This window comes from Eurosta solidaginis, chromosome 4 (assembly GCF_040869045.1).
Source record: "Eurosta solidaginis isolate ZX-2024a chromosome 4, ASM4086904v1, whole genome shotgun sequence".
In the NCBI taxonomy this organism is placed as follows: Eukaryota; Metazoa; Arthropoda; class Insecta; order Diptera; family Tephritidae; genus Eurosta; species Eurosta solidaginis.
Window position 1 is genome coordinate 239,821,224 of NC_090322.1, and position 23,682 is coordinate 239,844,905.

The window sequence follows — 23,682 nt, forward strand, 5'->3', positions numbered from 1 at the left end:
TTTTACACTCCTCGCGATATTTTTGGACGCGTATTAGCGCAATCAACCCCTGTTCTAGACTTTTACCAAAAAAGAAAACTATTTCCCCAATATTTCCCACTCTTCCTTCTGTTGACGGTTCTTAATAAATTTACGTCACTAATCATTATAATTGTGAATTCTGAATGTCCTCATCGTTCGCCAGTGGTTGCATTGGATATATTAGCTGTGTTTTTCTTATATATAGACGCGTACGCTTAAACTTTATATGGACTGCTAAGCGTTAAAATTTAAATACACCTCTGAAATTGCTGCGCATAAAATTAGTACTGCTAAATTTCAATTCGCATTATACTCAGATGTAACTGAAATATGTGTCTATGTTTCACTGCAACACTAATTCTATGTTTCACCTCTAAAAATGGTGTGTATCCAAAATTCATCGCAACTGATTCAGCTATATGTTATACACAGACATACAACAGAGGGTTGTGTCTCCGCTTTTCGGTACACCCTGTGCTCTAACTAATTGTTAAACCACTACCGCTAGATGGGTCTCCTAAGCATTATCTAAGAGAGGATAAGCGTTTTTTTGCGCGCAAACGTAAACGTATACGCGTGTACAAAAAAAAACACGGCTATTGATAGTGGTATTAATTTGGCGACAATACGTCTACGCCATCATTGTTTTGTGAGGTCTCTGATTCCTGTGTTTGACAGCAGGGCTAGTACTTTTCTTGCAACCTTTCAGTGGAAATATTTGCCAAATCATTGTTAACCCTGGTCGTGGCGAATTGCCCAGCGCACACATTATTTTGTTGTTGCGATGAGTGGTTGCTTTTAACGCAGTTGCAAACGGCAACGTCGGTTTGACATTTTTGTTCGCATTCAAAGCAATTTGTTAAATGAAAAAGTGGTTTTAACCGAAATCTAAAAGGGCGCAGCCTCAGGAAAATTTTCCAAAAAAGAAAATCGTGGAATAATAATTACGAAGCTTAGCGCAAAGCCCTTGTTTGTGAGGTCTACGCAAAGTAAAACAAAATATATAAAACAATTTGTTGTGTTTTTGTGCTGCAAAAGAGCAGCTGCAGTGTGTTTGTTGTTAAGTTAGCGTTTATTTGCGCGAGAGCTCGGGAAATTTGTGTTGTGTACAAATCGATTCCAATTGGAAAACATTGCAAAAGAAAAAATAATTCAAAAGGTAATAAAATTTGCAACAGTTAAGTGAAATATAAGGGATAATTTGTGAAAAAGCTTAATGGAAAAGTTAACTAACATATAAAATAAAAGAGAAGTGCGAGAATAATAATAAAAGCATGAAAGAAAACTTGGCTTTGTTGTTGTTGCTGCAATTACGACGTTCAGCACTTTTCAGTTGCCACAATTTGCCAACAACTTTTTTAATTCTCTATACTAAATGATTTTTTTTTTACCTTTACGAAGGGGAAAAAGTCAAAAAAGACGAGAAATATAGAGGGTAATAGTCTAGTTGAGGGGTCGACTGCTAATACGCTACCAAAAATATCGAGAGAGGTGTCAAACGACGCGTCTTGACATCAGTATTAATAATCCGAAGGCGGAAAATAAAAATATTAACGCGTTCAAAAGAATAGAAACAAAAAATTTGAAAGAAGGAATTAAATGCAAAGTTTATTATATGTTGTTGTTGTTAAGGGAAACGAAGCAAAAAAAGTGCAGTGGAATTGATTGAAAAAAGAAATTAAAAATAGCAGTGGGCGCAGTACGAGAGCGCAGAGCACAGCTCCAGAGAGTGCGCAGTAATTTCAAAGATTGTTTATAGAAGAGTAAAGTTGTTGCAGGGACGAAAAATAGTGTGAAGCAAGCTTCACAAAATTCTAGTAGGTCACATTCACCACTTACCACAGCAGAATTTGTTAAACTACCACTGTCTGTATTTATTATTTAACAATTATTTGTACACTTTTTATTCAGCTAATGTGTTCAGAATTCACATTTTTACACTCCAAAACTACAATCGGTGTATTTTGTGTGCTTAAATTATGTTAAAAATCGTATTAAAATTTGTGGTGTGGTGGAAGTGACCTAGAATTTTGTGAAGCTCCGCTGCTTTCCACTGAAGTTCGCGCATGCAATATCTTTATCTTCAAAAATTTTGATAATTAGTTAATTTGATGCTGCTGCTGCGCTGCTACTGCATGAATGTGGTTTGTTGTGTGTTGTTTGCTGGTTTATTATGTTCTTATTAGAAAACAAATGAGGGTTTAATAATAGTTAAAAAAAAGGTAACACAATTTCACATCACAACTTTTAGAAAATTCAATGTTAAACAAAATTTTGTTGGTTTGTGTGCGTCATTGCAATTAGTGGTGCGAGGTGTTGAAAATTGTAATAGAAAATTGTATTGCTCATGCAAAAAAAAAAAAAAAAAACAAATAAAATTGAAATGCGTTGGCCGCCCACACTCAAACTCACCACCTCTATCTTTGTTTTTACCTATTCGTGCGCACATGAATATAATTAAGTTTATAATTTATTTATTTACAAGAGCACCCAACACGCAGACGTCATTGGGTGCGCTCCTCTCCTGCTGTCACCAGTCATGGTCAAATATTACACAACTTTACACAGACCCTTAATTGCTCAAGGCGATTATTATAAACAAAGCGTATGCTACAACATCTTAATTTATAATTTGAAAAATAATTTTTTAAATAAGTTTGGAATGTGTGATGATAGTGGATTGTACAGTCACAACTCTCTTCTATCAGGAAAACTTATCATCGATAGCGGACCTTGAAAGATGTCAGTTGCTTAGTTAACCTAGGCAGTTGCTATTGTATGGTTTGCCCAGCTAATCTATTACCACAATAATTGCTGACCACCACTGCTACAAAAACAACAATAACAACCCTTTATGGTGCTTGTTAACGGTACGTACCGGATCTACATCCAGCAAAGAACCACCATATTTGCCCTGTTGTTGTTGTAGCGATAAGAACACTCCCCGAAGGTTGTTGTTGGTGTTGTTGTTTTAGCGATGACACTCCCCGAAGGCCTTGGGGAGTGTTATCAAGTTGATGGTCCTTCGCCGGATGCAGATCCGGTACGTTCCGGTACCAAGCCCAACCATCTCGGGAACGATTTGTTATGACCACATGCAACCTTCCAGGCCATAACGCCCTCCCACCCCCTAGATCCATGAGGAGTTCGGGGTCGCCAGAGCCTCGGTTGTTAATTAAACAGGATTCGCCACGGATAGGTGAGGTCGACAATGGGGTTTGGAGAAGCTATATATTGCGCTGGCAACCTGAAAGGGTTGCGCTACACAACCCTTGAATCAATTTGGTATTTTAGTCGCCTCTTACGACAGGCATACCTACCGAGGGTATATTCTAACCCCCTAACCCGTTGGGGGAATCAAATTGGTATTTTAGTCGCCTCTTGCGACAGGGATACCTACCGCGGGTATATTCTAATCCCCCTAACCCGCGTTTATTTGTCCTGTTGTTGTTGTTGTTGTCCTAGCTCCAATTGATGCCAGCGAAAGACTTGAGAATTTTGTACAGGTCTTGAATCTTAGATGATATTGCTGCTGCATGTGCATTTAAGTATAGATCACTATCGAACGGCACAGGGATGTAACTGTTAAGTATACATTATCTAAGGAATGGAGCAGTCGATCAATATTGTGAAGTCATCCGCATGTTGTTATTGTAGCATCCGCATAGTATGCAATGGTGATGCATTCTGGTGGGGCAGAAGCTTGGGTACTTATGTATATACGTACATAGGTATTTGACAATAGAAGGATAGTGTGCTTTAAAGCAGACGTCGTTGTACATAATTACTGCTGTCGCTGTTGTTACCATGCGGCCCTATATGCCAAGTAACCTTCTTCCTCCAAGGACAGCTGGCACTCAACCTAAGTTCACGGTATGACAGGTTGGAAGTTATTAGCCTGTGGGCTTAGTAGCTCTTCGACTTTATTCACTCAAGTTAAAGGTAAGTTTCATAGGACTGGGCAATCCGTTGCGGGTATATAAGTCAGGTGCTAGACCGACTGCTTTGAGAAGACCATTTTTGATATTCGGGTCTCTAAAATTTCGTCGCTTCTTACGACAGGCATGTCTTACATGTTACCCATGTTCCGGTACGAAAAACTGGCCTGTAAAAATGAGATCATCTCTTCTTGTCACCTCTCGTTCTCACCTTTTGTGTCCTACCGGAATCTACCTAGGAAGGTCGGTTTCCTCGTCTACGATTTACGTGCGTGAGTTGGCCAAAAGTGGAAATAAGTCTGTGGTAGAATATAAATCGGGAACATAGTGCATTTTGGCAACCAAACTTCTTCCAGCTGCCAGACTTATGTTTTTTTTTTATTTGAACTGGATGGCACATCGTGTGTAATATACACTGAAAGAAATGGTGCTAGTATAATCAACAAATCGGTTCTGTTGTTCTTGACTTAACGGAGATTCGGTGAAATTGATCGAATTATGGTTAATTCGACCGAGTTCTTTGTGAAGCGAACAAATTAGTTTCGTCTTTTCAACAGAAGAGAAATTGTCGCTCTTAAGTTAACAAAATTCTGTAAAATTGACAGATTCCTAATCAATCTAACTGATTTTTTTGTTAACACAACTGATTTCACTGGTCATTTCAACAGCGATCAACAGTTAATACATAAGCAAATTTCAAAGAGAATTTTACGCTCACTGCGCTCTCTACTTTGTACTTATGTATGCTGTGTACTATATGTTTGCACATATTTACGTATGTACATATATGGCGGCCGCCGTGCTGTGATGGTAGAGTGCTCCGCCTACCACACCGAAGACCCTGGGTTCACACCCCGGGCAAAGCAAAATAAAAATTTTTGAAATAAGGTTTTTCAATTAGAAGAAAATTTTCCTAAGCGGGTCGCCCCTCGGCACTGTTCGGCAAGCTCTCCGAGTGTATTTCTGCCATGAAAAGATCTCAGTGAAAACTTATCTGCCTTGCAAATGCCGCAACATAGGTACTTTCGTACATAGCTGTCGTAACAACTTTTTTTTTCATTTGACTACTAAAACGGTAAATTACGAATCAACGATTTGTGCGCAGTTGATTCAACATCTTGTTGCGATGGATAAAAATTTACAGAAATTTCGTTTGAATTGACCCGTATATCGGTTGATTTTACTAGTCTTTTTCTTTCGGTGTATTATTTAAATATTGCAACAATTCAGCCATCAGACTAGCTTATAGTAATTGTGGATATTAAAGTCCCTCGCTTGAATACATAATGCTATTCCGCTTTTTTTTTTTGCTCTAGAACGGAGATCATGTTTGGCTACAGCTCGGTTCTACGTAGACGAGGTAAATGATGCCAGTTTTCAATTTATGGTCCATGGCTCTAATTCTGGCTTCACTCCCGTTTTGAACTCTCATTCTCGTTAGCTGTATTCTTTTGTGAAAATTACGTTCTCAGGGAAACTTAAGAAGACATGGTGGCTTGAAGCTGAGGTAGAGTGCTAGTATGACCCCGTTTTGTAATTTTTATTTTCTTTGTGAGCGAAACTAGTTTTTGGTTTATATTGGAATGGTTGTAAGTCATCCCTTGCAAATTTTGGTAAGAAGGCAAACCTATTTCACCGTTGTGCCATCTTCAGTGTAATTTTTGTTCTCAAATTACTTTATTGCTTACTCTTTTTTTATTTTGGACCGTTAAAGTAAATATAAGCTCAAATAAAAATATTTGCCGTATTCGAATCAAAAATAAAAATAAATTAAATAAAAAAATTAATATAACGGTAAAACGAAATTAACCGACAGCTAACTGGGGATCACCACCTTCGGCGTTAGTATCACCAGCGATAATGTCGACAACTTCGTCCATTGAAACGCCAACATCTCCAAGCGCTCAACAACATCCAAATCAACATAATCCGCATCGGCATACAACAACAGCAATTGTTGTTGGCACTGGCGCTAGTGCTTATCATCATTCTAACAGCAATTCGGCCAATAATTTCACACAATTCCGTCGTCATCGCACCCACTCATCATCGTCCTCATCGAACAATTCGTTTACTGGCATCATTGGCGTAGTTTCCATGAAGTCCGGCATAGCTGTAGCTAACATAAATAACGGTAATGGTAATGGCAACAACTACATACAAACTCATTGTAATACTGACAGCTATAATCAATCGACTCACTCACTACTGACCCCGTCATCGTCGACATCCTCGTCACCTTCAGTATCGGCGGCCTCGGCCTCCGCTTCGGCTGCTGTACATCATCCTACACAACAGTATTCACATACGTTCCAACAACAACAACAGTACCACAATAATCAACATCAATATTCTCAGTTGCAACAGCAACAGCAACATCAACAACAACAACAGCACCAACAATATTCAACTTATACACAACGCGGCATTGCTGCAAGGCCATCAACGTCATTTTCGACTCCTGATGGTGGCACTGTGACTGCCGTAACAGTCACCGCTATAGCTACAACAAATACGCCGGGTAGCATGAAACGCCATCACACCGAACTATCAGTGTGCTCGTCAGGCTCTTCGTCGTCTTGCTGTTCGAGCACAGGTTCGGTTTCAGCTGTCGGTGTTATGAGTGTTGCTGCTGGTGCGACAGTGAATGCTGCTATTGTTACCACACCAGCTGTGGTCAGTGGTAACGGTGGTGCAGTGATTACACAGAAATTGAGCAGGACAATTCCATCAGATAAGGTAAGTGTAAATATGTATGTATGTATGTGATGCGTGTAGTAAATCGATAAATATGTAGATATCCGGAATCGTAGCTGTTTGAAGGTTTTATTAAAAAAATATTTTTTTCATATTTTATCTTTTTCGAAAAATAATATCTCTACTTTGAGTTTTTTAATTGACTCGCAAAATAACAGTCACTTTTTGAGTTGTATTTTTCGCTCGGAAAATATATTTTTGGGGTTTTTTGCTTTGCCCCATCCTTCTCAAAATATAGCTATTAGTTTAAGAGCGAAATAAAAAACTCAAAAACCGCTGTTATTTTCCAAGAATAATAAAAACAAGTAAGGAAGGCTAAGTTCGGGTGTAACCGAACATTACATACTCAGTTGAGAGCTGTGGAAACAAAGTAAGGGAAAATCACCATGTTGTAAAAAGAACCTAGGGTAACCCTGGAATGTGTTTGTATGACATGTGTATCAAATGGAAGGTATTAAAGAGTATTTTAAGAGGAAGTGGGCCATAGTTCTATAGATGGACGCCATTTAGGGATATCGCCATAAATGTGGACCAGGCCTGACTCTAGAATTTGTTTGTACGATATGGGTATCAAATGAAATGTGTTAATGATAATTTTAAAAGGGAGTGGGCCTAAGTTCTATAGGTGGACGGCTTTTCGAGATATCACCATAAAGGTGGACCAGGGGTGACTCTAGAATTTATTTTGTACGATATGGGTATCAAATGAAAGGTATTAATGAGTATTTTAAAAGGGCGTGGGCCTTAGTTCTATAGGTGGACGCCTTTTCGGTATATCGTTATAAAAGTGGACCAGGTTTGACTCTAGAATGCGTTTGTACAATATGGGTATCAAACGAAAGGTGTTAATAAGTGTTTTAAAAGGGAGTGGGCCTTAGTTCTATGGGTGGACGCCTTTTCGGGATATCGCCATAAACGTGGACCAGGGGTGACTCTAGAATGCGTTTGTACAATATGGGTATCAAATAAAAGGTGTTAATGAGTATTTTAAAAGGGCGTGGGCCTTAGTTCTATAGGTGGACACCTTTTCAAGATATCGCCATAAAGGTGGACCAGGGGTGACTCTAGAATTTGTTTGTACAATATGGGTATCAAATAAAAGGTGTTAATGAGTATTTTAAAAGGGCGTAGGCCTTAGTTCTATAGGTGGACACCTTTTCAAGATATCGCCATAAAGGTGGACCAGGGGTGACTCTAGAATTTGTTTGTACAATATGGGTATCAAATGAAAGGTGTTAATGAGTATTTTAAAAGGCGTGGGCCTTAGTTCTATAGGTGGACACCTTTTCAAGATATCGCCATAAAGGTGGACCAGGGGTGACTCTAGAATTTGTTTGTACAATATGGGTATCAAATAAAAGGTGTTAATGAGTATTTTAAAAGGGCGTGGGCCTTAGTTCTATAGGTGGACACCTTTTCAAGATATCGCCATAAAGGTGGACCAGGGGTGACTCTAGAATTTGTTTGTACGATATGGGTATCAAATGAAAGGTGTTAATGAGTATTTTAAAAGGGAGTGGGCCTTAGTTCTATAGGTGGATGCCTTTTCGAGATATCGCCATAAAGGTGGGCCAGGGGTGACTCTAGAATTTTTTTGTACGATATGGGTATCAAATGAAAGGTGTTAATGAGTATTTGAAAAAAAAAGTGGGCCTTAGTTCTATATGTGGACGCCTTTTGGAGATATCGCCATAAACGTGGACCAGGGGTGACTCTAGAATGTGTTTGTGCGATATGGGTATCAAATTAAAGGTATTAATGAGGGTTTTAAGAGGGAGTGGCCCTTAGTTGTATATGTGAAGGCGTTTTCGAGATATTGACCAAAATGTGGACCAGGGTGATCCAGAACATCATCTGTCGGATACCGCTAATTTATTTATATATTTAATACCACGAACAGTATTCCTTCCAAGATTCCAAGGGCTTTTGATTTCGCCCTGCAAAAATTTTTCATTTTCTTCTACTTAATATGGTAGGGTGTGACACCCATTTTACCAAGTTTTTTTCTAAAGTTATATTTTGCGTCAATAGAACAATACAATTACCATGTTTCATCCCTTTTTTCGTATTTGGTATATAATTATGGCATTTTTTTCATTTTTCGTAATTTTCGATATCGAAAAAGTGGGCGTGGTCATAGTCGGATTTCGGCCATTTTTTACACCAATACAAAGTGAGTTCAGATAAGTACGTGAACTGAGTTTAGTAAAGATATATCGATTTTTGCTCAAGTTATCGTGTTAACGGCCGAGCGGAAGGACAGACGGTCGACTGTGTATAAAAACTGGGCGTGGCTTCAACCGATTTCGCCCTTTTTCACAGAAAACAGTTATCGTCCTAGAAGCTAAGTCTCTACCAAATTTCACAAGGATTGGTAAGTTTTTGTTCGACTTATGGCATTAAAAGTATCCTAGACAAGTTAAATGAAAAAGGGCGGAGCCACGCCCATTTTGAAATTTTTTTTTATTTTTGTATTTTGTTGCAACATATCATTACTGGAGTTGAATGTTGACATAATTTACTTATATACTGTAAAGATATTAACTTTTCTTTTAAAATTTGAATTTAAAAAAATTTTTTTTTAAAAAGTGGGCGCGGTCGCTCTCCGATTTTGCTAATTTTTATTAAGCAGACATATAGTAATAAGAGTAACGTTCCTGCCAAATTTCATCATGATATCTTCAACGGCTGCGAAATTACAGCTTGCAAAACTTTCAAATTACCTTCTTTTAAAAGTGGGCGGTGCCACGCCCATTGTCCAAAATTTTACTAATTTTCTATTCTGCGTCGTAAGTTCAACTCACCTACCAAGTTTCATCGCTTAATCCGTATTTGGCAACGAATTATCGCACTTTTTCTATTTTTCGAAATTTTCGATATCGAAAAAGTAGGCGTGGTTATTGTCCGATATCGTTCATTTTAAATAGCGATCTGAGATGAGTGCCCAGGAACCTACGTACCAAATTTCATCAAGATAACTCAAAATTTACTCAAGTTATCGTGTTAACGGACGGACGGACATGGCTCAATCGAATTTTTTTTCGATACTGATGATTTTGATATATCTATATCTATCTCGATTCCTTTATACCTGTACAACCAACCGTTATCCAATCAAAGTTAATATACTCTGTGAGCTCTGCTCAACTGAGTATAAAAAAAAAAATACTTATTTTGTCAACGAAATAAAAAAAAATCTAAAAATAACTGTTATGCTTCAAGAGAAATAAAAAAATATATAAATTTAAGGCGCGATAACATCCGAAGAGATTTTAGGCCGAGCTTCGCTTCCAATTTGCGTCGTGTTCCCTTTTAATTTTCCTAAAAATTGGCGGGACGGGACCTACTTGTTTTATGCCGGCTTCGGACGGCAGCTGCGAGGTAGATGAGTTTTCTCAGAGAAGCTTTACATGGCAGAAATACATTCGGCGTGCTTGCCAAAATACTGCCGAGGGGCGATCCCGGTTAGAAAAAATTTCATCTAATTGAAAAAACTTATTTCCAAAATTTTAATGTTGCTTTGGCTGGGGCGTGAACCCAGGTTCTTCGTTCTGGTAGGCGGAGCACGCTACCACCACACCACGACGGCCACCAAGAGAGAAATAAACACTCTAAAAATATCTTTTATTTCCCAAAGAAATAAAAAAAACCTATTATAACTTTTCGAAGTGAAATAAAAAACCTCAGAAAATAACTAAATTCCAAGCCAAATCAAAACTTAAAAAAATACTGTTATTTTACGAGAGAAATAAAAAAGTAAAAAAAACTGTAGGTGTAGGTCTCCCCCTTTATCTGCTTTCAAACGGCGGTGTCGACTGAAATACTTTCTTGGCCGAAGCGTCTTCGTCCATTCGTATAACATGACCTAGACAGCGAAGCCTTTCGGTTTGATTCGCTGCACTATCGTCATATGTGCGTAAAGCTCATACAGCTCATTATTCGACCTCCTTCGATACTCGCGGTCGGCATCACGGACAGGAACACAAATCTTCCAGAGAACTTTCCCTCGAACACTCCAAGAGCCATCTCATCTTCCCTTACACCGTCCATGATTCTGAGCCATACATAAAAACAGGTATGATGAGCAACTTGAAGAGCGTGGTTTTTCTTCTTCAAGAGGGGTCTTTACTCAGTCCAGTGGCAAGATTAATCTCTTTTCATTTCTAAGACACTACTTTTGCTGTTAATGCTGATTGCCAAAGAGATGAAATCCTTTACAGTCTCGGATTTATATCTGTCAACATTAACATGGCTGCCAAGGCGCGAGTACGCCGATTCTTTCTTGCCAGTGTTATCTTCAGTGCGAAATACAAAAAAAAAAAAAACTAAAAAAATACTGTTATCTTCTGAGAGAAATAAAAAAAACTTTTATTTTTTTAATGAAATAAAAAACCCGAAAAATAAGTATTTACTATTTTCCAAGCAAAATAAGGCGCTCTAGAAATACTTAATAATTATTTCCAATTTTGTAAGCAACATAAAAAACTCGAAAAATTTAAATTATTTTAAATTTTCATGGGAAATCTCAAAAAAATAAATAAAAAAAAATCAACCTACTCAGCGATAGTCTGTGTAATTATGAACGCATCGGAGTTCCTCTAATGTAGATGGCATTACCGCTTCTGTATGAACTTCTGGTTTAAATCTTGACCAATAATAGCCATCTACAATCCCTGATTGTAGCATATGTATATATCTAAGGGAATGCTGCTAAAATGGTGTCCAACACTCGGCTAGTGGGCCCACAAGGCCAATTAATATTCATGGATGCTACTAGCGCAGCTGCATTTTCTGAATTTCCATCATAGTAAAGGGCAAACTTGGTATACTTTGAGGCGTTCGCATAATTGAATTTCCTTAAATGTTTGTTGCTATTTCCCAATTTTTGTTATCTTCTATTTTTAAATTTCGTTTTTATAGATTTTCTTTGTATTTTTTATTCAACCTTGTCCTTTTTTCATTACCCGTTTGCTTTTATCGATTTTTATTTCGCCTTGCAATGTGAGCTTATTTCAATGTTAACGTTATGTGCGTGAGATTTAGGCGCATGAAGTAAGAAATTCATGGCCAACAGCGCAGCGCGTATTTGTCCTTCAAAAATTTTGTTGCTATTACAAAAATGTGGGTTCTCATGGCTGCTGTGGGTGCAATACAATTTTGAACTGTGTGATATGTTAAAACCACAGCAAACATACACGCACATGTGTGGTTTGTACATACGGATTTTTGTATATGTACAGGATAGGGCTGGTTGTATGGTGTGCAGCTGTAAAGGTTGTGCCTCATACACAAAACCAGAAATATTTAATAAATCAATTGACTTCTTGGCTATGAAGGAATTGTCTCTTTTTATAATATTCAGACAATTTGTTATGTTACGCTTATCAATAAGTTGAAGTAGGGAAAATTAAAAACATTTTTGTAAACTGATTTTTATGTGTCCTCCGTAAATCAGATGTGGAATTATACAACTTATTAACAACTATTTGTGATGTTACCAAACACCTTTGAACGTTAGGGTAGGGACAGCACGTTGTACTGCAAATAGATTAATCAACACACAACACCAGATTTGTAGAAAATCGTGATAGTATGCTAGATATTCCCACTGTTAGCCCAAGTGGCTGATGGTAACATTTGCATCTGACCCCCTTCTCTCATTTCACTGACCAGCTGATTTCATCACCTTCGAACGCCAAGCCTTCACTTACTACAATAAACTAAATAGGACGACTTCAAATCGTATACGGGGCGAAAATTTGCTGGTCCTCCATTCGCTGCAGCCTTAACGAGAGGCCGTGATAATGAGCGACAAACAAACCGGCAAAAACCCCAAATAAGACTACTGAATTCGTAGATCAGAAGGCTTGGTAGAAAAATTCTGGTTAAAAGTGAAGTCCTTGTCAAATCGGCCTAAACTTATGGACAAGATATCAATCCCTTTTGGCGATAACGTTAAGTCGGATCCGAAAAAAATGCACGACCGCTTTCTACCAGAAAATTGTGCGCATCTCGGTTGACAAGCCGGGTTGACCAGATAAGATTGGCGCACAACGTTTAAAACCGTTACCGTCGCGATCACAGAGGTCTACGAAGCCATCCAAAAGATCAAGTTCTGCAAATCAGTGGGCGTAAGCACGCCGATGGTATACAAAATTTGACAGTGAAGGCCGAAGATACCTAACACGCATCTGTAGCTTGCCACTGACCTTCAGCATTCCTCACAAATGGAAACCGGCAATCGTGGTACCAAAAGCCTGCGAAACTAGCTAACCCAGCAGCACCAAAGGGGTCACGCCTTCCTCCACCTGTACCTCCTAGGTCAATTGAGGTCTTCTCGTAACGTATTTCACTATCATAATGTGACCTAGCCAGCAAACTTTTTAAGCTTTTATTCGTCTCAAATGTCTGAGTCAAACTCATACAGGTTGCCATCAAACCTCCTTCGATACACACCGTCGGCAGCAGAAATGGGACTATAAATCTTCCGGAGAACCTTTCTATCGATTACACTAACATACATCCTACCTACTCCGAGCCATACACCAGGATAATAGCTAAATATAGTTCAATATATACTTTGGGGATAAGAAAATTCACTAGATAATCGATATCCCCCCAGCGGGGTATGGGTTCAGAATGTACCCACGGTAGGTAGCCTGTCGTAAGAGGCGACTAAAGTACCAGATTCAAGAGGCTGTATAGCGCAACCCTTCAGGTTGCCAGCGCAATATATAGCTTCTCCAAAGCCAATTGTCAACCTCACCTATCCGCGGCGAATCCTGTTTCACTAACAGAGCGTGCCGGACCTGTATCCGACAAAGGACCATCACATCGATAACACTCCCCTAAGCCTAAACTATCTCAATAAATTCACCGTGTGTTAGAAAACTCTCAAATTATTCCTGTTCACTCCTCTGTGGAAGCCTAACTGAGACTTCTGTAGCAAAATAATTGTCGATCCATGACCTCTTGACACCTTGAGTATATTATCGAACGAAGTCTTTGTACAATTTCATACGCTTAGTTAGTTTGTCTGCGCCAATAGCTCATGCTTGACTTCCCAAAGCTTAATCTTAATTACCCGCTGTCAAACGAACGAATTTAACTGAGCTCTGAATTGATGCCGATTTACGTTTACTCACTTACTTTCAAGGCAGAAGTCAAGCATTCATACTGGCTTCCATACCTTCGTACTCCTTTTTTGTGAGAAGGTTTTAAAACACAAAACAATTAAAAATAAAAAGAATTGTATATGTGAGACGTGGAGCCATAAAGTACAAAAAATTCTCAAAAGCTACCGAATTTATGGCTTCACAATTAACAACAACAACAACAATTAATGCTTCCAGCCATTGTGCGCACAAATTGATGTGGGAGAGACAGTGAATAAAAGAGGAGACAAGCGGCTAAACTCGGCTGGAGTTTAATATGATATAACGAATTGTGAGTTTTAGCAGGAAACAGAGGTAGGGCGGTATGTTCAGTAGGATGAACGCACGCTGGAACCGACAAACGGACGCTCGGACATATGGACGAATGTTAAGTAGGCTAGTTGCTTTCTGAGAAGTTGAAGAAAATAAAAACAGATTTTAGGAAGGAGATATACTTTCGAGAAAAATAAAGAAAATAACTAAAAGGAGTTTGTGAAGGGTTGGCATACGTTCGGGGAAATTAATGGATGAACAAAACGGAGCACTAAATTTTGGAAGATTAGTAGTCTTGGCTAGAATGGACGGACATTCGAAAAGAAAGGAATTTCGGATGGTTAGACAATGATTGGCGTGATTTGAGATATCAAGTAAAGAAGCAAAGCTTTTTGAAACCAATGTTGAACTTTTTCAACAGATAGATGTATAGTAGAAAGGAAGCACAGACTCGAAAGGACAACGGGACGCTCGAAAGCCTCAACTGAAGTTTATTGGAGGGAAAGGCTTTCGGAAGATGGGCGGGCGGTCTTTTTCCAAAAAACTTGAACCCAGGACCTTCGGCGTGGTACACCACGGCGGCGCAAAGATTAATATTAAATTGAAACTAAGAACACGAATAAGAATAGAAATAGGAATAAGATAAATACTAGGCAAAGAAAGGCAAAAATAGGATCAAGAAAAAGAGCTAGAGGAAAAAAGAGATGTAAAGAAAGAGGAAAAGAAAAGAGAAGAGGAAGGTGTACTGGAAAACAATGAGGCAGAGAAGGAACAGGAACGCGTAGAAGATAGGAGAGGTTGATGCACAGAAAAGGGAGGAAAAAGAAGATTAACATGAATCGAAAGTAAAAGAGGAATACGCTTAGGAACCTAAACAGGAGGAGGACGAGATAGAAGAAAAAGTAGAATAGTTAAGGAATTAAAGAAATACCTCCATCAGAAACGGATGAAATGTAACAAAGAGGCAGATTAGAAAAACAATAGAGATAAGATAGAAATGGAGTGATGCACAAGAAAATGAGGAAGAAGAAAAAGAACTAGATAAACGTGTAGCTTAATAGGTATAAAGGTGGTAACGGATGACAGGACACGTACCGAGTCTGCTAGTTAAGCAAACAAAAAGCCAAATATGTCGTGCAAAAGCACAAGTGGGTATTAAAGTAAATATCAAAAGGAAATAGGCAAAATCAACAACAACTCGTACAGCTAAAAAGTTGAGTACGAAAATAAAACTGCCCCACTTAACTTAAGCCCTGCTGCCGTCGCTTCTGCTGCTCGCTTCTGCTGCTGCATAGCCAGCAAGAAAAATGATTCGACAGTTCTACTCAACAATAAATTGCACAGGTGAGAAGGCAACGGGTGTCACTATTTGTGTGTGTATTTATTTCATCGTACTAGCAACAGCGCCCTACTTATATATATGCAACACACGACGAAGGATAAGTAAGGATAGACCTCATTCTTATTTTTGTGTTGCTCCGGTTTCGATGCAAAACGAAATACGTAGCAATCTTTCATTGTTCACGTATTTCATCATCGTACATTCTTAGCGTGTTGCTTTTAAGAAGTTTGCTCCTCTGGGTGAAGAATAAAAAAAAATTTCTATACACAGGAATGTTTCGTTCATAATGCAAAGCGAAATAAAAAGAGAACAATGAAGCAAAGTAAAGGAACCCAATGCATCAATGCGCAATCCATCCAGCCTGTGGGAATCGAGCGCTCCGCACATTGAAGCGTAAAAGAGTTAAGAAGTGTTTGGCATAATTGTAAGGGATAGTTGTTTAGAGTCCAGTAGGAATATATGACGATGAAGTCGAAGTTGAATCCATTAAACACGTTTCCGCAACTCAAATTCTACTTAAAATATAACCAAGAGTGTATGATGACGTGGTGGCAAAATAAAAATAAATTATACTAACTACAAAGACGTTGTGCACAATGGGATCTGCGATGATTTGGCACTGACAGACAGACACACAAGTGTACCTATGTAACTACTTACCTTTTGCTCGTGTGTCGGCATAACAAATTCCATTCCTTTTTGTCGTCGCTTTTCTTTTTTGACGGCACTGAAACAATAGCGTCTTTGGAATTTTGTTCTTCGTTCAAAGCTGTTTCAAACTAAAAAGGCTATATCTTTACAATGCCATTAAAAAAAATTTTAATGAATAAATTTTTGATTGATGGCAGGGATAAATTTTGAAAATTAGCCATTTTAAGTTTCTTGGCTTTCGTCTTCCTTCGCCCTTGTGATGGAGTGGAATTTTTGATTTGACTGCGAAAATTCCATTTGATTCATAGGAATCATGTTTATGGGTTCGGCGTTATCTATTAAGGTTGTTGTTGTTGTAGGGTTGCTGTTTGGTATTATGATTATCATATTGTTACAGCTGGTAAGATACGTGGCTGATGTGGTGTGTGACATTGTTTTTGAGGGTTGTATTTACTAAAAGCGCGTTGAACGACTTAACTCGGACAGATAAAAAATGCTCCATTCTGTGGGATGAAACCAACAAGCCAACCAGGTATAAGTTGTCTTGGTAGAATTTTGGTTTGCCTGCAAAATTATAAAAAAATTTTGATCTAAACTATTCGCAATGGCTAACGCGACTTCTGATTCCCAGGCATGTTATCCCTAAGCGTTTGGTCCATCAGCCAGGTATTTTTTGGCAGTCGTTTGCCACTTATGATGACTTTAATGTGATCTGCGTATGCTATGAGGTTAATTGTGTTAAATCACTTAAGCAGTTGATGACCAATGTCAACAGCAGTGGAGAAAATAAAAAATGGGATCGCCTACATGCTAAGCTGTATTAAAATAACTTTGAAATAGGGTCTATGTAACGGCACGAAATCTACAAGCAAGGTGCCCGTAGCACGCCCTCGAAAGAAAAGTTTTCTGAGTGCTTTTTTAAGTTAGCGAAGCACCCCAAAAAAAGCACTTAAAAACTGCAACACATTTTTTCTCTTCGCAACTAATTTGCGGATAATTTGCGACAAAATACCGACTTTTTAATTTATTGATCCGCCGAAGGTACTTAGTTAATTTCACGTTCATTGGTATTTGGCTTGGAAAATGACAAGCCCAAATCCCTGACGACGAATTATCGGCACACTTGCGTCATAACTTCCACGTCGCTGTTGACGGATAGAATTGTATACTGCGAGGGATATTATCTATCCGGAAACCAGGTTTAAAAGCGAAAACAGTGTCAGCCTAGAAATCCAACGAATTATCTGTCGTTGTCAACAAGTGCTACTCCTTGGCCTGAGTAGGTATTTGAAGAGTCAGTCCTTTCTTGACGAACAAGCTATATAAATGTGTATCATACCTGTTTTGGCTTTGAATCGTGGAAGCTGTAGAAAGAATATGGAATGACTCTCATAGAATTAAAGTGAAAGACTCTCCGGAAAATTTATTGTTCTGCTCAGTGGATGTGGATGGTTTAGTTGTGAGCTGAAAGAACTTTACGCAGAAATTAACATACATAGTTCAACGAATAAAATCACAAAAGCTTCGCTCGCTAGGTCATGTTATGATGTTATGATACGATTCGGGTCAGAATGTATTCCCATCGATATCAATATTTCGAAGCAGAAGAAACGACAACCCCCATTGAGCTGCGCGGAACAGATCGTGGCGTTGCTCTTCTAATACTGCTTAGTCACAGTAATTGATATAAATCGCTGCTTGTCTCTCAAGCATCGCTCATCTTAAGTAGGGGCCATCGCTTGGGTAGTCAAATAGTTGGCACATCGCGATAAAGTTGTTCTGGAGGGTGTGAGGAAACCGGATATGGACTTATCAGTTCGCAATATTATCCTTTCTATTTAATTTTGGTTAATTTCAATAGGCAAATTTTACAAATTCCAAATACAATCCAACAATTACGAAAATATCTTAATTATTTTGTGTGAAAAGTTCAGCAAAAGCTATCCCTAAAGAGGACGTGAAATCGTCAAAACGCGTAGGAGGGATAAAGAAAATTTAACTTTGCTTTCTCATTTCTCGGCCGAAAAGCTCCACCAAAGCTCCATGAAAGCAAAAAGTAGATACCTAAGTTAAAATATTTGACCCCAAAATTAAACATTAAAAAGTTGGATATTTATTGCCCGAAACAGAATCGAACTTTGTGGCTGAACTTGGCAGATCAAGAATGGGTCGAAGTTTGGTCGCTCTTTCCAGTCTCCGTTTTTCGAGTGCGATTTTCTAAATTGAAAATGGAAACTCTGTGTTCGGATTGTAGTCTTGAGAATCTGAACAACCAGAATGTAGTGATTTGGAGCGTTGAAACCAAATGAATCGTTAGAATTAAAAAATGCAACTCACTCGGTACATCCGCAGTTAGTGCACCTTTCAAAGTAAAAATAGCCCAATTAAAATTCGTAAATTAAATTAATATTAAATATGCAATACAAAAGACCAAAATAGCCTCAACAGCCCAACAGGTTAACGTTTGCTTGTCCGTTTCCTGTGGTGGCTATTCAGCATCCGACTTTCAACGTACAAAAAATGCTTTTATACTTGCAGTATATTTACAATCAAAAAATTCCTAAAGCATTTCGCATTTTTTTTCGTTGAATTTTAAATTTGTTTTTGTTTATTTATTTTGTACATATTCTCCAAAAGTGGAAACTGGTTTAGCTGGTTTATGGCGGAAACTTTTTGCTTTTCTTACGCTACGCTTGTCCACCACAACATATTGTTCGAAAAACTCTTCTTCACTCCCGCCGCTAATACCATACGAGCATCTTTGTATCTGGATCTGTGGATGGCTAATGTATATGCATATTTATATCTACTTTCTTTGTTGTTGTTTCTTATGCATAGAGATACGACAAGTTACCTAACTTTTGTTATCTGAATTTGTTTTGTGTTTTGGATTTATTTCCCTGCAAAAAATGCGATTAGCTTAAGATGAATCCGGGATGAGTCGCAAAGGAGTATGCTACCATCTTGTTTTGATCTCTTTGTATGAGTTGAACTGTCCCCTTTTGTTTGAGCATATCCTATGAAGCAACTGATTGTACCCATTTATACCCGAAAGGGTTCAATGAGACCAATCCCCTTTGTACCCATATGGGAACATAAGAAGACTAAGTCTCTTTTCGGTTCTATAAGGACTCGAATAGGGCCCAGTCGCATTTTTCATGGCAGAAACACAATCGAAGGGTTTGCCAAGCCACAAAATCTATTTGAAATAAGTTACTCCACCCGCTTTTAAAAATTGAATAAAAAATATTCCCCGAAAATTTAACCCTAACTCCAACGTAGTGGGTCATAGTAATTTAGGTTCGGCTTAGAGCTCCGCATTTTTCTTAAATAATACGAATCAATCAGCTGTAATCTTTTTTATTTTACGCATTTCGTTGCTGGCTTTTTCTTAAAATCTGCTACATAGATATGAATAATTTCAACTGTACCCGAAAGGAATTAAAGGGGATCAATTATGCGCAAATGTAGACAAAAGAGATTGATTGGAGACCAATCTATTTAGGGATTAATCGCACAATTTTTTGCAGCGTTTTTTTCCTCACTTCAAAGTATTTGCTTTGCAGAAATGTATTTGCATATGTGATGGTAGCTATATCAGAGAACTGCAGTTCTGCTAATTCTGGGTCTTAGGTGGCTTGGCCATGATGTGCGAATGTCTTAAGATCAAGGATGATTACGCAGTGGCTCTTTTGACTCCGTATCCCTCCCAACATCATCACTTTGGCTCGGAGGGCTCCCAGCAACCACCAAATTTCGAAAGCATAACACAGAAAATAATCACAGCATGCTTTGAAATTCAAAGGAATTTCAAATTTTGAATAACGTTGTCACTGCCGACCGACATGCGTTTCGTTGCTTGTCGTTGTTGCTTTCCCAGTGTAGTCTTGAATTTTGCAGCTGAGCGTTGTTTTTTTATATTTCAGTATGACACCAATTTTATTCGAATTATTTGTTGTCGTTCCGGGAAGGAAGCTGTTGTACTTTTTATTGACGTTATTGTCCTTCGGATCCTTTAGTCAAATCCCTTGAGCACCCTTGTTTTAGATAACACAGTCTAGAGTTTATAAGCGCAATTCATAGCTTCCGCAACCCAATTGTCAACCTCACCCACCCGAAGCGAATCCTGTTGTAAATATGCATGTATCGTACACGTATTTAGCTGGCGAGGCTGCGGCGACGCTAAGTTCCTCATGGAAGTAGAGGATCGGGGCGGGATGGTCTAGAAGCTGCAATGTGGGCATATTAAATCGTTCCCAAAAAGGTCGGGCTTAATGGAGCTTTTTACCGGAACGTACCGGATCTATATCCGGCAAAGGGCCATCAACATCGGTAACACTCGAAAAAGCCTTCGGGGAGTGTCCTTCTCGCAACAACAACATAACATAGACTTTAAAATACAGAAGATAGCGTCAGCGTCAGTATGTTGAGATGTACCACATGGACTTCATTGGATATTGCCTCTTAAGAACTTAAATGACCAATGATAAATTAGCCATTCGATCGTAAGAATCTTGCATCCCTACAACAGGAAATATGTGCCCAGCGTTTGCTTAGCTGAATCGATGCCCATTTGTGTAAGAGCAGACGCCAGTTTAACTCCGCATTTCCTACAGCACGCCACTTACTTACTTACTTAATTGGCGCTTAACCGTCTAAACGGTTATGGCCGTCCAACAAGGCGCGCCAGTCGCTCCTTCGCTCCGCCAACCGGCGCCAATTGGTCACACCAAGGGAGTTTAAATCGTTTTCCACCTGGTCCTTCCAACGGAGTGGGGCCCGCCCTCTACCTCTGCTTCCATAGGCGGGTTCCTTCAAACGTTTGCCATGGTCGTCATCAATAGAGAGTGTATTTATCCGAGGCTTGTTGTTATATTTCATTGGAGTATGGTTTTACGTGGCGGGTCCCAAGCCCAGCGCACAACCCGCTCAGCGGGGGTGAAAATATTACTTGGCACGTTTATATAGCGAGCCGCTTGCTCCAAGACAGACGCCCGCTTGCAGCCGCGCCTAGAGGTGTACAGACGCTGCCGATGAAATCCCCCCCGGCTAGCCCTTAAACCGATTATGTCAGAGTGGCCTAGCCAGGTTGTCGCCTTCTCACATTAGCTCACCGCTAAACGGGTGTTTAGCGGCTACCCAGAGGATACTTGGCCGCAAGCGACCGGCAGTAGTGAGCTGCTTGAACCGCATGCAAAAGAATCGCTCTGGCCATTCCCAGGTGAATGGCGGTCAGAAGCTTTCCCCACTTTCGTGGACTTCTACACACGGCCCACCCTCCACACGGCCCCAACCTACAGCACGCCACACCCCGTTGAATAACATCCTTTCGGTCTGAGCGATCCGCGTGACAGATGCTTGGAGATACCCTATTAAAGTAAACTATTAAATTTTTAATTTTAAATTTTCCTTAAGGAATATCAAGCGTGGCAAGTCACTCGCGGCATATTCTAGTTTAAGGCGATTGGTGTACGTAAGTGATGACTAGCCAGCTGCAGGAAATCCCCCAAAGAACTTTGAATCAGCGCAGGAATAAAACCACCCGGCTGAAAACTTCTATGGCTTTAAAGAATAAATAACTCACATAATTTGGCTTTTACGCAGGCTAGATACAGAGCCGGAACAAGGAAAATTATTATCCATCAGAAGGTTCAGTGATTTCTTGCCATTTTCATCCTTAAGAAAATGTCCTCTGCCATGGAATTCTTGATTTCCCATCTGTGGTGTGGGGGACCAAGAATTGTTATCCAACTGTTGGTAGTGGATGAATCGGAAGTCTACACTATGATTTCCGTATTTGAAACTTTCAATTAACCTCAGTTATCGCATTGAAGAAGCCACTGGAACGCTTTGTTTGAAGCCGAATAAAAGAAGTAGGAGCAAACTTGCATATATGCTGGACTCTGTCAGTTCTCTGGTAAGTGCATAAACTGGCGATTGCTCTTCTTGAAGCATTACAAAATGCATATGTAAATGCAACGTATTTCATAGCTTCAATATTGGCTTTTGTGAAAAATGAAAAAAGAATTAAGAAGAAATGTTGATATGCAAAAGCTTTCCTAACTCAAAACTGGCCACTCATCCAATCGTTTACTTTTAGAGAAAACTAAATTAAACTACATAACTTGGCAATAAAACTACCTTCCTTATACAACACGTGTCCCACCAAATGGCTTTTCATAATAGTTCAATATATAGCAGTAGTAAAATTGCTAACAGTCTGGTAGGGCTACGGGGTTTGCTCTGGCAATTCGGGATTTGGAACCGAATTACACAAAAAGGATCGGGACAGTCATAATTCTTAGTGAAAGAAGCGCCAATTTCCAATGTTCCTGAAGAGTCTGAGGTTCACTTACCTAGTACCTCAGAGGGTAACTGATGAAGAATTTGTGCTTCAGAAAAATGTTCTACAACGCCGAACATGGTTCTAAAATTTTTCGCAAAAGTCGTAAACTTTTTTGAGCTTAAGGCTAATTTATTCTTACCCACTTAGGTACTTACTCTTGGCTATTTGTAAAGTTTTCGAAAGCTACATACATACAAATCTACATACATATATGTATGACGCGTTCCTTGCCAACTCTCCCTTGCAAGCGGTTTCGCTGATATTTTGACATATTTTGTACTTTGCTATTGTTTTAAGTTTTACCTTTCAGACAGTCAGAAGAAAATAAATGTTTGGAATTTTTGAATATTTTAAAACCTTTGGAACAAATTTTAATTTTGAAATTTTTAAAAAATTTGAAATTCTTAAATTTTTTTTATTACGAATTTAATCAATTAATTTTTTTTCATTACGAATATAAACTAAAAACTTTTTAATTTTTAGTTTTGGAAATTTTTTTAATTTTATAACTTTTTTTAAATTATCGAAATTTTAAAAAAGTCTTAATTTAAATTTTTTTTTACTACACCCTTCAATATTTTTTTTTTATTTTTTAAAATTTGAATTATTTTAAGTTCTTAATTTAAATTTTTTTATAACTCATTATTAATTTAAAAATTTTGTTATATTATTTGAAAATATTTTTAATTTTAAAAATTCCAATTTAAAGAAATTTAAATTTTCTCAACTTTTTTTATAACTCGATTTTTTGATAACTTGGTTCACAACTGTCCTACTTAACACATTTTTTTTTTTGTCTAAAAATAGTTGTTAAAAAAACTGCTGGAATTTTTGAAAGATTCATATTTGCCGAAAGCCTAGAAGCTTTTTACGAAGAAACCAAAAATCTGCCGAAATTTCAGAAAATTTTTTAATTTTAAAACTTTTTTTAAATTATCGAAATTTTAAAAAAGTCTTAATTTAAAATTTTTTTACTACACGTTCTCATAAATATTTTTTTTTTAGTTTTTTTAAATTTAAATATTATAAAAGTTCTTAATTTAAAATTTTTTTATAACGCAAGATATTAATTTAAAAATTTTGTTATATTATTTGAAAATATTTTTAATTTTAAAAGTTTTAATTTAAAAAAAATTTTAATGTAATTAAAATTTTTTCAAATTTTTTTAAATTCGTTTTTTTTTTGATACCTTGGTTCAC

At 38.2% G+C, this 23,682-nt stretch overlaps 1 protein-coding gene across 2 annotated transcripts in view; it reads left to right on the top strand.

Annotated features, from left to right (window-relative positions):
• Nucleotides 1-788: 788 nt before the first annotated feature.
• UBL3 (ubiquitin like 3) overlaps nucleotides 789-23,682 on the top strand; it is a 243,787-nt gene continuing 220,893 nt past the window's right edge. The window contains exons 1-2 of one of the 2 annotated variants that reach the window (XM_067785255.1): nucleotides 789-1,180; nucleotides 5,674-6,698. In XM_067785255.1, coding sequence (XP_067641356.1) covers nucleotides 5,820-6,698 — 879 coding nt within the window. In that variant the 5' untranslated portion in view covers nucleotides 789-1,180; nucleotides 5,674-5,819. Of the gene's footprint in view, nucleotides 1,181-5,651; nucleotides 6,699-23,682 lie in introns of those variants that run through there. The other variant, XM_067785256.1, reaches the window with a different exon arrangement.